The following is a 13,438-nucleotide window of genomic DNA, read 5'->3' on the forward strand; positions in this document are numbered from 1 at the left end:
AGCTAGCGGGGAATGAACTGGAGGTGAAGGCATTGCGGGATGCGCAGTTTCCTAGAAATAATATCGATCCTTTATTTCATACATTCCCAGTGATTAGGAACGATAGAACTGTCTTTTTTTATGGTAGCTTTTATTTCGTTTCGTTTGTAACAAAATATAAATTAAGAATTACCTTAACGCGAACTTCAAGATGTTTCAACTTCACGGGCATTCTCGGACATTTCGCTGGGCGTTTGAAACACGTCGCGGGCATTTTGAAATACAGAAACTAGGGCGTTCAATTGCACTGCTTCGCTGCAACCAATAGCAACCCTCTTTTCTATTTCTGCTAATTTAATCACCAGATCAATAAGTACCGGGTCCGGAAATTTGACTGAAACAAAATAATTAAAAACGTGGCGCGGCTCTGTAAAATATCGGATTAAATTACTGGCTACATACTTTTGTTTACAAACAAATGGACTTCTGTTAGTATGTCTTGTAACGCAAGCCCCTTCTTCAATTTTATGTCTTGTATTTCTGTAGAATCGTATGTTAAGGAATATATGTATGACTTCTAGAATAATGAATGTTACTTGTGGAACAGATAAGGATACTGCAATAACAGAGTTCATACGACTCGTTCAATAACCAATTCACAATATTTGCTATATCTATTGGAAGAGGATGTCCAACACAAGTGTAGACGGTTTCTTCTGTAACTGAACCAAATGCAAGCCACGTGCTCTGAAGTACATTTAAAACTTTCCTCATATCTCCTCCACTTAGGGTGACCAATGCTTTTTTGCCATCTTCGCTGACTTCCAAACTGAAATATTCATGTTGGTGTAATATGAATAAGAATTCATCTACAAAACTACAGACTCACTTCTCTTCTTTGATAATATTATCTAGCCTAGGTATAATCTGACTTTCAGACAATGGACCAAATCTAAACTTGGTGCAACGGGACTGAAGAGCAGGAATAATTTTACTCAGGTAGTTGCATATGATACAAAACCGTACATTGTCTGTATACTTCTCAATAACTGGAACATAAGATTCCATTAATGCGTATTCCTTAAATTTGAAACAGTCTAATATATAAGACTTACTTCTTCTAAGAGCATTTTGTGCATCATTCGTCATAGCATCTGCTTCATCAAGGATAATTAGTTTAAAACCTGATCTATACATTGTACCTGTACTTGCAAAACTAAGAATCTGACCCCTGACTATACCAATACCTCTGTCATCTGAAGCATTCATTTCTAGTACCTATAGATGCAAATTAATTCCATATATGGTGTTCAAATATAAAAAGAATAATTTTTAATAAGTTGAAATTAAACCATTGAATTGAATTGGGCTGGTGTATACAGTTTTCGAGCACACGCAAGTATTGTACTGGTTTTCCCTGTACCGGGTGGACCGTAAAATAGAAGATGAGGAAGTTGATCATCATCGATAAATTTATTTACTGTAAAAATGATTTACTTAATGAAATATTGTACTATTTAATCGTATAGTATCTACAGATTAAAATACTAACTAGTTTTAATAATTTCCTCGTGAGATATAAGGTCCTCTAACTTTTTTGGACGATACTTCTCAACCCTGAATGAAGGAAAATAAATTACAAGATACACGTGGTTTTGCGAATACTTATAACACAAGACTACAAAGTGAAACACAATATTCACCATGGCAAATTCATAACAGCTCCTGCTTTCGATGTCATGATTTCTAGTTCAAGCTCCTATTATAAACTTGGATGTAAAGACAACATGAGGTTAGCGGTAACACATTTGGCGGTTAACTGACGCAGCTACAAATGGCGCTGCAAATGCGATGTTTCTCATTCAAACAGAATTCCCTGATTGGTTGACGGACATATCGAAATGCATCTTGGAACCTTTGATTGGAATTCAAAACTTTCAATCGCTAAATTAATCCTAATAATAACGTAATAAACAACGGCCTCGTTATATCGTTCTCTGCAATCAATGTTGCTCTTGAAGTTCGACCTTTACGAATAACTGAGACAAACATTTGGCGAAGGATAACAGGCAAGCCCAAAGAAATTCAAAACTGTTTATAACCATTCAAAAGCTAACGAAAGTAACGGAAAAAAAGTAAACAACAAAAAATACAATGAGTAATTTCGAATTGTGTGACAAACCTCTCGACTACATATCACTCGCGAAAACTAGGTTTAAGTTAACCTTAAGAGAGTACCAAGATGACGAGTACTTGAAGACTGAATTTCTCGAAGTGATAATTAACAAAAACATGAGCAAATATTACGAAGAAGTTTGCAAGGAATTGAATTGGAACGTCAACGAAGAACTGCTCGAGCAAATGAAATCTGCCAATGAAACCGCATGGCAAAAGCTGGAGACCTCTGACGCGTTGACTCCGGAAAATTCGACGAAGCAAAATTGGCGGGAAAAGCTGGACTTCTTCTGTGAAATCGGCGACCTTGATCGCGCCACGGATATCGCTAACGCAATATTCAAGGACGAAACTAATTCATCGAGCATCAGAGTCGAAGCTGCCTTCGGTTTATTTCGATTGGCGTACGCGAGGAACAATTGTCGTTCGATGGGAAAAATAATCGGCGACATAACCCATTTAATGGAAACGTCTTGCGGATCGGCCAGCGACTGGTGCTGTCGTAACAAACTAAAAGCGTACGAGGCCATTTACTGTTTGGCTACTCGACATTTTCTGCGCGCCACCACACTTTTATTGGATTGCACGCCGACTTTCGAATCCTACGAATTGATATCCTTTAAAGACATCATCGAGTACACTGTGCTTTCCGGAATGATCTCATTGTCGCGGCGCGATCTTGATCGTCAGGTTAACAACAATGGAATCCTGCAGCAGGCTTTACTTACCGAGTCCGTTCGGTACCGAGACTATTTTCTTTCCTTCTATGACTGTCGTTACAAAGAATTCTTCAGGAATCTTGCGTGGATAGAGACCGAGCTGAAAGCAGATCCCCTGCTCCATCCCCATTATCGTTATTACGTGAGAGAGATGCGTCTAAAAGCATACTCCCAGCTGCTGCAGGCGTACAGGACAATTAATTTAAGTAGAATGGCGGCAGAATTTGGCGTGACGGATGAGTACATAGAACAAGAAGTGGCACGTTTTATTGCGAGCGGTAAGCTGCACTGCAAAATCGACAAAGTGGCGGGAACAATTGTTACCGTCAGCAGTGCCGGCTGCGATCGAGGCAAAGCACCTGACGCCACCTGTGACCGTGGATTGAATTATCAGAATACGATAAAACGGGGAGACACGTTACTTAACCGACTGAAGAAACTTGGCCAAGTTATCGATTTTTGAACATGATTTTTCCGTGAAACCGTTATTGAGATTATTATTTAAATGTTGCTTCCTGTAAACAATGAATTGAAACTTTTATTTCAATGTTATTTAACGTCAGATCGCTGGGGATTTCTTTCCATCAAAATTCCTGAAATTAGTATAATAATATTAATATTATGATGTATAACAAATAGGCATCTACTGATCAATACAAAAAGGTGTAAACCTGGGAAGATTGATATTTTATGTTAAAAACGTTGCTTATGGTAATATATGAATGTATTGGTATTTCAATTGATTTGAAGTATTGCTATGTCGTGCGCCATATGTTCATGTTACTGTGTATACCGCAGTCACGATAATCGTGGTTCTGAAACTCTGTGATCCTGTTGAAATAAGTTTCCTTTTTCAAGGAAAATATTCGTAAAATGGACTTAATTTATTTTGATTTGTTACTTACGTTTTAATTCATAGTCAATCAAGAAATTTGTGACTGTTTCATGAAAGCTTGGTGAACATGTCGTTAACATAACCTATACACGTGTAACTTTCAAGCAACAATTTTAGTATGCTCCTTTTAGCAAAGTTGATTGATATTTAGATCAACTATGGCTCATAAGTTTTTTAAGAGATATCCTAGGACGCTTATTAAACGGCCTACGGATGTCAAGCAGTATTTTAAATACTTGCTTGTAATAGATTTCGAAGCTACCTGTACGGAATGGGAGAAATTGAAACCCCAAGAAATCATTGAGTTCCCATGTGCAGCAGTATCTACGAAGAATTGGCAAATTGAGAATATGTTTCATGAATATATTAAACCAAAAGTACATCCAAATCTTTCTCCTTTTTGTACAACATTAACCGGCATTATACAGGAAATGGTGGAAACTCAACCACACTTTCCAGAAGTGTTTGATAAATTTATTAAATGGCTAGAAGAAAACAAGTACATGGAAGATGAGAATAAAGCTGCCTTCGTTACATGCGGTCTCTGGGACTTACGGATAATGCTACCAGAACAATGCGAGATAGACAACATAACAATACCAAAATATTTTGCAAGGTGGATCAATTTGAAAGAAAGCTTTTCCGATGCAACAGGATATTATCCTAGAAGTATGACAGACATGCTGTCATTCCTTGCACTTCCTCTGGAAGGAAGACTGCATTCTGGCATAGATGATGTAAAAAATATGGTTAGAATAATACAATATCTACACATGAAATATAACCCACCGTTTAAAGTAAACACTGCACCAGAAGTGATATTGAAATATTTAACAAATAATTTTAAAATACCTGTGAAGTCTTAAGAAAGGAAGAGTTTGTATAAAATTTGTTTATTCGTAATAAAATATATTGTTCATATAAAAATGTAAAATTATAGCTATATGCTGACTAATAAATATTAGATAAAAGTATTAACTTTAATGGAGCAATTTACATTCGTTTAACGTTCACTTTTATTTGTACATCCAGTTTGTTATTCTCTGTATAAATCTCGAGCACTGCGTTAAAGCTGCGATCGATTTTTCGTTTGCATTGTATCTTTAATTGAAAATCTCTTCTTGTGGGTATCATACCTTCCGCGGGCATAACGCTTAAGTATTCTGTATTTGACAAAGCAGTATCAAATACTTGGGCGACAGTACAGGTAGTTTTTATAGTTACAATCGCTTCCATTTTTGTTGGTGGAGTTAAAATTACAGTATTTGGCGTAACTATGAAATGACCGACATTTATCGCATGTTGAAACGTACTGTTCGCTAAGAGCGTACTGAAAATATTATAATTTTTAATCATATTTTTATAAATATTTATACAATCTTCCACTGACTAAGTAGTTTACTAGAAACTCACTCGGAAGGTAGAAAACTTTCGCCATTTCCATCATATATGTGACTATTATCACTACAGAGAGAATAAAACATTTGAGACTCGTCAGCATTATCGTGAAGGACCGATAAGGTTTCATCAGCACACACTTCCATCGTTAGCATAACTTCATGTTGCCAGATTCCCCGACATAGGTCTCCCAGATTTTGCTACATCGAAATGGACAAATTAACATCAGCTAAAATAGAAAATAATTAGTAAGTATTCACCACTGAATCTCGGATAGTGTTTATGTCCGACATCAATTGTTCTCCAGGGAAAACTTTGCATATCGGTTGAACTATATTCTTAAATGCTTCATTTTCACTTCCACTTAATTCGCCAGTCTCCTTCATCTTGTTATATAATCTAAAAGTTCCATTTTTCAAAATGATAGCATTATCTAATTTACATTGTTTGCTAGAGTTACAGCTTTAGCAAGAATCACTCGCCTACGAATTCGCCACCGTGAGGGTTCATCCCCATGGGTAATGAGTATTGTTCCTACATGAGATACGTCCGATCGTCGCAACAATGCTAAATCTTCTTTTCGCGGATGAAATTCCAAAGTTACCCATTGCGTTTCTTTTGGATTTAATATTAACTCGGTAGGATTTACGCGCCAACTCGAAACCATAGAAGGATACACAGCTAAAGCAGTTCAGAAATAAATTAATGAATCGAATATTGATCAATGTACTCGTTCCTTGCTAACAGAACAAACCTTTTGGTATTAATTTTATTTTAACATATGAACACAGATCACCAGTGTTTTGCAATCTGAGTTTTGCGCTTAAAGAACCACCAGAATTTAGTGTACCAAGAGACAGCCACATTTTTCCACTTGTATCTTTATATGCTTCAAAAATTTCGACCCTGCTGTAGCCACCATAACCATACAAAAATAACTGAAAATAAAGTATGGTGAACTGACCAAATTTCTTAATTAATATAAAGTATGTTCGATAAATTTATTTACCAATTTTGACGGCCGAGATTCACTGTCGTCCCTTCTGGGTTCATAATGTCTGAATATTATTTTACCAGTAGCTGCACCCAGATGATGAGGATTAAATGCAACTGACAATGTTCTGCTTTCTGAACCTTGTAACACCAGGACTATACTTGTACCACCCACATGTCGGTCTCGCAAAAACTAAAATCAGATGAATTCTGTTAAACAACATAGAACAGTAATTATGCAGATTAATTGTAACGAATTTTATAGTGATATCTTACACGAAAGTTCTTCTCGTTGTCAGATATAATAGCCTGAAGCTTTATCTTGTTATTACTGATGTTGCGAATAGTAAACTCCTTAACATCAGATTTTCCCGCTTTTATGCTATTCCACACTAAAGCGGCGTGAGTTGTTCTTATAGGGATTTTCTCACCAGCAACTGTTGAGCCTGATACTGAACTTAATGGGGAATTTCTTCCGGACGTTCCAGACCTGCTCAAAATCAGTCGATGCAATTTAAAAGTTTACACAGTTGGTAGAAATGCTTGTAGGTAACTTACTTGTTTGAGATCACACTATGGGGAGACGATGGAGAACTAACAGATGATAAAATCTGGGGAGTTTCACAGCGAAGATACGGCTCATTTTGTGTTTCCTGGTAATTACTTGACTCTCCATATACAGAGTACTCGTACACATTATTGGCAACCTTGAATTGAATTTTTGTAACCCTATAAGAGCATTAATATGATAATATAAAGATACTAAAGATGCTAAAAGATACTGTACATTTTAAAAGAATTCGCTTACATTTTCGATGCATCCGTATTTTGTGATTTATATGCAACATTAAAACAACCAGCCTTGTTGGGTTGTAAAAGTAAATTCTCGGGTTGAACACTGAAATACTTGGAACTTTTTCTAGAATCCATGTCTACGAACGAAGCAGATACCCATACCGGCATATTCCCATTATTGATGACATTCATCGGTTTACTTTGTTTATTTAACACAACAAAAGGTAGGTCTGTGTCGACTACTTGTATCTTACAGACTCCTACTTGTGCAACTAGGGCTATTTCCTTTATTATCATAGTGTCATCAAGGCCGTATTCTGCCTGGATTATCAGATTACCATCGTAATGCTCCAAAGATCTTTGAGCTGGATCTGAATGTTTCTGTAGAACACCTTTACACTGAACATTTACAGTTATACTTCCCTGGGATTTTAGTGTCACGCGTTGCACTTGACTAAAATTTTCCAAGCCAAATACCAATGGTTCATCCTGCAAAAGACAAAACAATAATAAGGAATATTAATTTATTATTTAACTCGAAACGTGCGGTGATGCTTGAATTATTACCTGTGATATAGAAAGCCTCAGGCATATATCAACGCTATTTTTGTTCTTAATAGTAATAGGAAGGTCGGCCGTGCTACTTTCAATAATGCATTGAAAATCTAATTCGTTCTTCTGAGATGGGTTTGAAATAATTACATTTAACTCTTCGGGTTTGAAGCAAATTAGATGCTTCATGATCCATTCAGATCTGGTTACCATGTCTGAGACTGTTATATTTAAAACTGCTATAATCGGTTTACACATTTTAGCAACTGTCACATTGATCTGAAACACAGCAATTTTAGTTTTTATATGACAATAAAATTCCTATTCCATCCTCACCTTCGCCTTTTGTTCTGAATTCGGTTTGATAAGTATGACATCGTTTGGTAATACAAGTTGAATATTTTGCTTATCACCTTGAACTTGACTGAGACTCAAGCCGCATATAACCCATCTATCGCTTTTATTTACAAGTTCGATGTCAGTTTCGTTCGGTAAACCGACGATACAGTTACACAATTCCTCTGTGCTTTTACCAATGACAACATCTGCAAGATTAAAGTATTAATAATGTCGGGAAATCAAATGTGTAAAAAGTTACAAGCACTATAGTGTCATAATAGCATACTATTTAACTGAGATTCAATTCCTTCAGAATTTGAATACTCTCGTACAAAAGACTCTGTTTTATCTTTATAAGAAATATTTTCTTCTTTTATATTTCCTTTCTTCTCCATTTCTTCAATTTTCGAATTAATAGATTGTTTCTCTTGCTTCTGTTTTACATTAATTTTTGAAACACAAGATGACATGTTTTGCTCTATATTGTAATGTAAAAGAAGTAATTTAGGAACTTCCAGTAACGATTATCTACTATAATCATCTACTACAGATGATCGTAATTAACCTACCTCAAACAAAGGAATTCTATTGAAATTCTGATAAGCTTAATTAATGTTTTATATACCTTGATTATATGGCGATGTTAAATTTCCATTACTTATTTCTTTTTTAAGCTCCGGACAAGTAGTCTTAAAGTTCCCTTTTGCACCCACGTTAGAATTCAAGGATAACATACTTGATACTGATTGTTTAACACCTAACGTTTCACTCGGAATTTTGCTATCTAAAGACAGTTTGGAAGAAAGATTTAACAATGCAATATCTTTTTCAAAACTCTCCAAGTTTCTACTTGAGGCTGCAGGCATGGACTTCCTAGTTGAAGGTAATAACGTGTAAGTATCCCGATTTGCTTCTTCTTTGGTTTGTGTAGATTTCTTCTTTTTCTTTGCCATTATAAGTTGATCCACCAATCTTCGTGGCGTACCACTGTCAATATCCTGCAGTGCTTGAGCAATACTAGTTAAACTCATAATACTCTGTTCTTCTACATCTTTCATCACACTTGGATTGTTTTGTATAGTTTTATTCTTAGCATCAATTGAACCAACAGAGGATGCTACAATAAGTGTCAGTTCATTAGTAAAAATTATCCTTTATAAAACACAAATAACGACAATGTGTTAGTCAAAACTAATCGTCATACTTTCTGTTATTATAGTTGAATCAACCAACGGTATAAGATGACTTGTCTTTTTGGGACTATTCACAGACAGTCCTAAACTTGGCCTTTCAACAGCACCATCCGCTAGCTCTCCAAAATTACCGCATTTCCTTTTAAAAAACTCGTCAACGGACATTTTGCGGCCAGCACAAGATCTAAAAGTTAGCCACATGACGATCGTAAAATATAAACCACAGTGAATTTTAAAAACTCACTCTACTGATAAATCCAGTTCACCAATGATACCAGAGAAACAAGACAAATTCAAATATTCCTTCTCAGGATTAGCTGTTGTTGGAAGAGCATATGAATAATTTTGCTGCCATGATGCTTCATCAGCCAGCATCTGGCTGGCCATTTCGGAAGCAGGTCGGAATTCTTCATTATTAAATTGAGCCATCAATTCAGCTGTAGTTGAATCGAATGTTATTGCATTGACATTCTTATTAGATAATGCTGACAAACGTTTCTCTGAACTTCTGCTCAATCCAGATGATCGAGCACTTATCTCATTCGGTTCAAAGACAATCTAAAAATGAAGTACTATAAGAACAGTGTTTTAATCATTTTCTTTCTACAAAGTAATACCTACACTACTTGTTTTGTTAACAGCTGAAGGCAATGTACTTTCATTTGGAATACTTGTTTGGTTGTAACTCATAAACTGTCCTTGATCAACAAGAGCTGAAGGTGTTACATTGCTGGACATGTTTTGAATATTAACATTGTTTTCTTTGTTTGTATCTGGAAGAATTGTTGAACTTGTATACGACTTTTTACAAAATATATATACAGATACACGTAAATGTTACCATGTGTGATAGATGTGGGCTTAATATTACTACAACTTTGCAGTAATTTCCTAGCAAGTTCACGTTCTGTATCTAACTTATTTTCATTTTGGTTATTTAAATCACCTGTTTCACTTACTTCAGCTAGAACTATTTTAGAAATTAGCGTTTAAAAATAACTTCGATATAATGACTATAAGAGCATATACTTACAAGAAGATATGTTATCCAATATGCCAAGAGATGAATCATCAGACTTATGTGTTATATCACCTTTGCTTATCATGGGTTGTTTGTACATTGTTTCATGGATATCCTCATTGTAGAACTTACTTCCTAAACTGTAAAAAGTCATTAGTGTCCGTTCCAACCAGAAATTACTTAATTGTAGTGTGTTAGAGAAAATGGACTTAAAAAAAAAAATAAACGTTAATTACGACTCAACCTAATAGTATATACGTTCGTTGAAAAATGATATTTAATTGATAAATATTCTTCAGAACACAAAAGAGAGCAGACTTACGTGCTTTTCCTCTGTACAGTTGAAGACGCTTTCGGTTGAGGAGTGCTTAATAAAGTCACATCAATAAAATTCGCATCCGAAGACTTCGATGGTGTAAACATTGTTGAGTTTTTCGTTTATCGTGGAATTTTAAAATACGAATATCATTCAAGATAAAGACACCTGTGCACGGAAGACCCTGGGCGACGTTTCATTTGTTAAATTGACGAAACAAAGAGAAGGTTGTACCATGTTATCCTTAACGTTTGGTTTGACAGTTGAACGATTTTAGCGTTCAAATTTGAAAATGTTCCGAGATAATTAAATCCATAGATAAATAATGTATTTTCCAGATTGGCATCGTATAATACCTGGGAAACATTGTACAGCGCCATTCGTGTTTGAACTTAGAATCTAAAAACCAACGTCGGAAATACGAAATTCATTCGAATTGATGCCTTAAAAACAAATAAATATATGTACAATGTCTCTTAAAGAATTAATGTTAAATTGATTATACTGCAAAAATTAATTACTAGGCTGAACATATTTGAACTGATATTGGCTATTTCCTTTATTAGATACTTCATCAAATTTGGAATGAAGTGAAACTTTGATAAAATATTTTTACACTTAGATCAATACATGAAATTCGTAATCTACTAATTATTTATTTTTACAAAATAATTTAGATGGTTAAACGTGTATCGTTATTTAGAACATAGAAAGTAAATTAGTAGAAGATTGGTAACTCATACATAATAAGTGTAATGAAACTGCCACCTAGTTCAAATGACACTGAAACCAGTGCCATGTGCACAATGTTATTTACTTGCTTGTCACAATGCCGTAGAGAAAGTCATACGGTGGCTCTCATTTAATTATTTGCAACAGGAATGCGTAAAAATCGGAAATATTTTTATATATATGGTGTATCAATGAAGGACCGTAGGATACAGTCGTTTACACTGTATAAATAAAGGAGACTTCTTTGCTTTGGGAGGTTACGTTTCTGTAATGCTATTTTACATTTATTCTTTAGAATTTATATTACACGGTACAATATATTGACAATACAATGGAGGAGAATATAAAGACAACACCGGAACGAAAACGCTTGACTTACGAAAATAAACTTATACTGGCACCTATGGTGCGTGTCGGCACACTTCCTATGCGTCTTCTTGCGCTCGATTATGGTGCTGATATAGTATATACAGAGGAACTGATAGATTGGAAATTACTAAGATCATTTCGTCGTGTAAACGGTAAGAAGAACATTTGAACTTTAAACTAATGGCTGACAGTGTTACAACATTTTTTTTATTAAGAGTGCACACCACCTAAAGACGTTTTTAAAGTTTAATCTTCTTTAGGATGTCCCTAGGTGGTATCCCTCCTTAAATTTAAGTTATTAACATAAATGTTTTTCAGATGTTTTGGGAACGATTGATTACATAGATAAAACAGATGGCACAGTAACATTTCGAACATGTCCCAGAGAAAGAGATAAAGTGGTATTACAAATTGGTACTTGCGATGGAACTAGAGCTCTAAAAGTAGGAAAAATGGTGGAGCAAGATGTTGCTGGAATAGATCTTAATATGGGATGTCCAAAACTGTTTTCTATGCTAGGAAAAATGGGTGCTGCTCTTCTTCAAGAACCAGAGACAGCAACAAATATTCTGAAAACATTAGTTGATAATTTGAGCATTCCAGTAACATGTAAGATTCGTGTATTGCCAGATGTGGAAAAGACCCTTGAACTGTGCCAGCTTTTAGCATCTACCGGTATATCAGCTATAGCGGTTCATGGTCGGACTGTTAATGAGAGACCACAACACGCAAATCGCAATGATGTTTTAAAAATGATTTCCAGTAAACTTTCAATACCAGTTATAGCAAATGGAGGCTCAAAAGAAATACAGAGATATTTTGATATATTAAAGTAATACCATAGTGATTTTTTTATACCGAATTGTTGTAAAGTATTTCATATGTTTTTATTTATACAGTTTAAAAGTAATTATAGGTATTTGCAGATTTAAAGAGGTAACAGGTTGCAGTAGTGTTATGCTTGCACGTGCAGCTGAATGGAACTGTTCGATATTTTGTAAAGAAGGTTTACTTCCCATGGAAGATGTGATAAAAGCATATATAAAGTATGCTGTAGATTGTGACAATTCACCTTCCAATACCAAATATTGTATACAAAATATTCTTCGTGAACAACAAGAGTCACCACTAGGCAGAAGGTTCCTGAATTCTCAAACTCTGGAACAGATATGGTATGAACTGTATTTGATAAAGTTTAAAACAAATATGTCGCATAAAGCATTTTGCAACTATGTAATTGTATTACCAAACAAATTTATAATTACGTTATTTTAGTGATGTTTGGGAACTAAGTGATTACTGTCGTTCAAAGAGAAAAGAATTTGAAGAAAAAGGTTTGCTAGGTAGATCTCAAGTTTCACCTATGAAAGAGGATGAAGTACACCTTGAAGATCAATCGTGCAATAAAAGGAAACTTTCGGAAGAAGAGGACATAGTACTAATGCATTGTGCATTTCTAAGAAATAATTATGTCTCAGATCTTGAATTGCCCAAGACTATTTTACATAAATGGACACAGACTCAAAGAAAAAAGATGCCACAGTACGAGACGCATCAGAAGGGGAAACTCTTTCGATCCGTCATTACAGTCGATGGAAGAAAGTATGGTTCATCGTTTTGGTAAGTAAATATGTCGCGTTAGGTGAATATTATCTTACATTGTTACTTCAATGTTTTTTTTAGGGAAAAGAACAAAAAGTGGGCAGAGCAAGGAGCTGCATTAGTGTGCCTATTTTCTTTAGGCCTAGTCAATGAAAAATCTGTCTGTACAACAGGAAACATTTCTTCCTGATATCCGATATTGCTTTTGTTATCAATACAGAAACTTTTCTGTTATGTAGTATTGTAATGTTTATATTTATTAATAAAAATTTATTAAAAACAATATTAAATTTTAGGATTAACTTTTTCAATCCCTATAGATATATAAGAGCATTAATAAAGTGCAGAATTTAATGCCAC

The 13,438-nt window shown here is 35.0% G+C and overlaps 5 protein-coding genes across 9 annotated transcripts; 2 read left to right on the forward strand and 3 right to left on the reverse strand.

Moving 5' to 3' along the window:
• Positions 1–99: 99 nt before the first annotated feature.
• Positions 100–3,040, reverse strand: RfC3 (replication factor C subunit RfC3). 2 transcript variants are annotated; one of them, XM_031993523.2, is made up of 9 exons: positions 2,883–3,008; positions 1,683–1,894; positions 1,532–1,596; positions 1,332–1,459; positions 1,095–1,257; positions 869–1,028; positions 597–808; positions 442–519; positions 100–373 (listed from the first exon to the last, which is right to left on the reverse strand). In XM_031993523.2, the coding sequence occupies exons 2-9, from the start codon at positions 1,718–1,720 to the stop codon at positions 186–188; spliced, it is 1,032 nt and encodes a 343-aa protein (XP_031849383.1). In that variant the 5' UTR covers positions 1,721–1,894; positions 2,883–3,008; the 3' UTR covers positions 100–185. The 2 variants fall into 2 exon arrangements, with proteins under 2 accessions (XP_031849383.1, XP_031849382.1); XM_031993522.2 differs by having other exon boundaries at positions 173–373; positions 1,683–1,819; positions 2,883–3,040.
• Positions 1,955–4,764, forward strand: LOC116434785 (26S proteasome non-ATPase regulatory subunit 6). The gene is given in 2 exon segments (XM_031993524.2): positions 1,955–3,290; positions 3,905–4,764. Coding segments are annotated over 2 exon segments (1,887 nt in total). The 5' UTR covers positions 1,955–2,133; the 3' UTR covers positions 4,635–4,764.
• On the reverse strand, positions 4,762–9,239 carry spd-2 (spindle defective 2). Its single transcript, XM_031993508.2, has 14 exons — positions 9,050–9,239; positions 8,471–8,962; positions 8,132–8,323; positions 7,843–8,051; positions 7,522–7,785; positions 6,968–7,443; positions 6,718–6,888; positions 6,436–6,649; positions 6,176–6,352; positions 5,921–6,104; positions 5,649–5,847; positions 5,427–5,565; positions 5,182–5,366; positions 4,762–5,098 (listed from the first exon to the last, which is right to left on the reverse strand). Exons 1-14 carry the CDS (start codon positions 9,237–9,239, stop codon positions 4,762–4,764), a joined length of 3,429 nt encoding a protein of 1,142 aa, XP_031849368.1.
• On the forward strand, positions 6,673–13,347 carry Dus2 (Dihydrouridine synthase 2). Of its 4 annotated transcripts, XM_031993520.2 has the most exons (7): positions 6,673–6,815; positions 7,083–7,178; positions 11,403–11,628; positions 11,795–12,308; positions 12,403–12,648; positions 12,752–13,096; positions 13,160–13,347. In XM_031993520.2, the coding sequence occupies exons 3-7, from the start codon at positions 11,439–11,441 to the stop codon at positions 13,266–13,268; spliced, it is 1,404 nt and encodes a 467-aa protein (XP_031849380.1). In that variant the 5' UTR covers positions 6,673–6,815; positions 7,083–7,178; positions 11,403–11,438; the 3' UTR covers positions 13,269–13,347. The 4 variants fall into 4 exon arrangements, with proteins under 4 accessions (XP_031849380.1, XP_031849376.1, XP_076223519.1 ...); XM_031993516.2 differs by lacking the exons at positions 6,673–6,815; positions 7,083–7,178 and adding an exon at positions 9,275–9,436; XM_076367404.1 differs by lacking the exons at positions 6,673–6,815; positions 7,083–7,178 and adding an exon at positions 10,456–10,602.
• Positions 9,642–10,532, reverse strand: LOC143174444 (uncharacterized). Its single transcript, XM_076366880.1, has 4 exons — positions 10,382–10,532; positions 10,072–10,199; positions 9,861–10,008; positions 9,642–9,768 (listed from the first exon to the last, which is right to left on the reverse strand). Exons 1-4 carry the CDS (start codon positions 10,480–10,482, stop codon positions 9,642–9,644), a joined length of 504 nt encoding a protein of 167 aa, XP_076222995.1. The 5' UTR covers positions 10,483–10,532.
• Positions 13,348–13,438: the final 91 nt, after the last annotated feature.

The sequence above is a fragment of the Nomia melanderi genome, chromosome 4, assembly GCF_051020985.1.
Source record: "Nomia melanderi isolate GNS246 chromosome 4, iyNomMela1, whole genome shotgun sequence".
NCBI lineage: Eukaryota > Metazoa > Arthropoda > Insecta > Hymenoptera > Halictidae > Nomia > Nomia melanderi.

Excerpts from the sequence above, each read along its gene's own strand:
- Dus2 (XM_031993516.2), top strand. The coding sequence starts at position 9,374 with ATGAATAATTTTGCTGCCATGATGCTTCATCAGCCAGCATCTGGCTGG. Across the intron at positions 12,309-12,402 it reads AGATATTTTGATATATTAAA|ATTTAAAGAGGTAACAGGTT; the intron begins GTAATACCATAG and ends AGGTATTTGCAG. Across the intron at positions 12,649-12,751 it reads CAAACTCTGGAACAGATATG|TGATGTTTGGGAACTAAGTG; the intron begins GTATGAACTGTA and ends ACGTTATTTTAG.
- LOC143174444 (XM_076366880.1), bottom strand. The coding sequence starts at position 10,482 with ATGTTTACACCATCGAAGTCTTCGGATGCGAATTTTATTGATGTGACT. Across the intron at positions 10,200-10,381 it reads ACTGTACAGAGGAAAAGCAC|TTTAGGAAGTAAGTTCTACA; the intron begins GTAAGTCTGCTC and ends GACTTTTTACAG. Across the intron at positions 9,769-9,860 it reads GGTAACATTTACGTGTATCT|CAATGTAACACCTTCAGCTC; the intron begins GTATATATATTT and ends AAACATGTCCAG.
- RfC3 (XM_031993523.2), bottom strand. The coding sequence starts at position 1,720 with ATGACATCGAAAGCAGGAGCTGTTATGAATTTGCCATG. Across the intron at positions 1,258-1,331 it reads CAGCCCAATTCAATTCAATG|GTACTAGAAATGAATGCTTC; the intron begins GTTTAATTTCAA and ends TTGCATCTATAG. Across the intron at positions 809-868 it reads AATATTATCAAAGAAGAGAA|TTTGGAAGTCAGCGAAGATG; the intron begins GTGAGTCTGTAG and ends TGAATATTTCAG.
- spd-2 (XM_031993508.2), bottom strand. The coding sequence starts at position 9,239 with ATGTGGCTAACTTTTAGATCTTGTGCTGGCCGCAAAATGTCCGTTGAC. Across the intron at positions 6,353-6,435 it reads ACAACGAGAAGAACTTTCGT|TTTTTGCGAGACCGACATGT; the intron begins GTAAGATATCAC and ends ATCTGATTTTAG. Across the intron at positions 5,848-5,920 it reads AATAAAATTAATACCAAAAG|CTGTGTATCCTTCTATGGTT; the intron begins GTTTGTTCTGTT and ends GAACTGCTTTAG.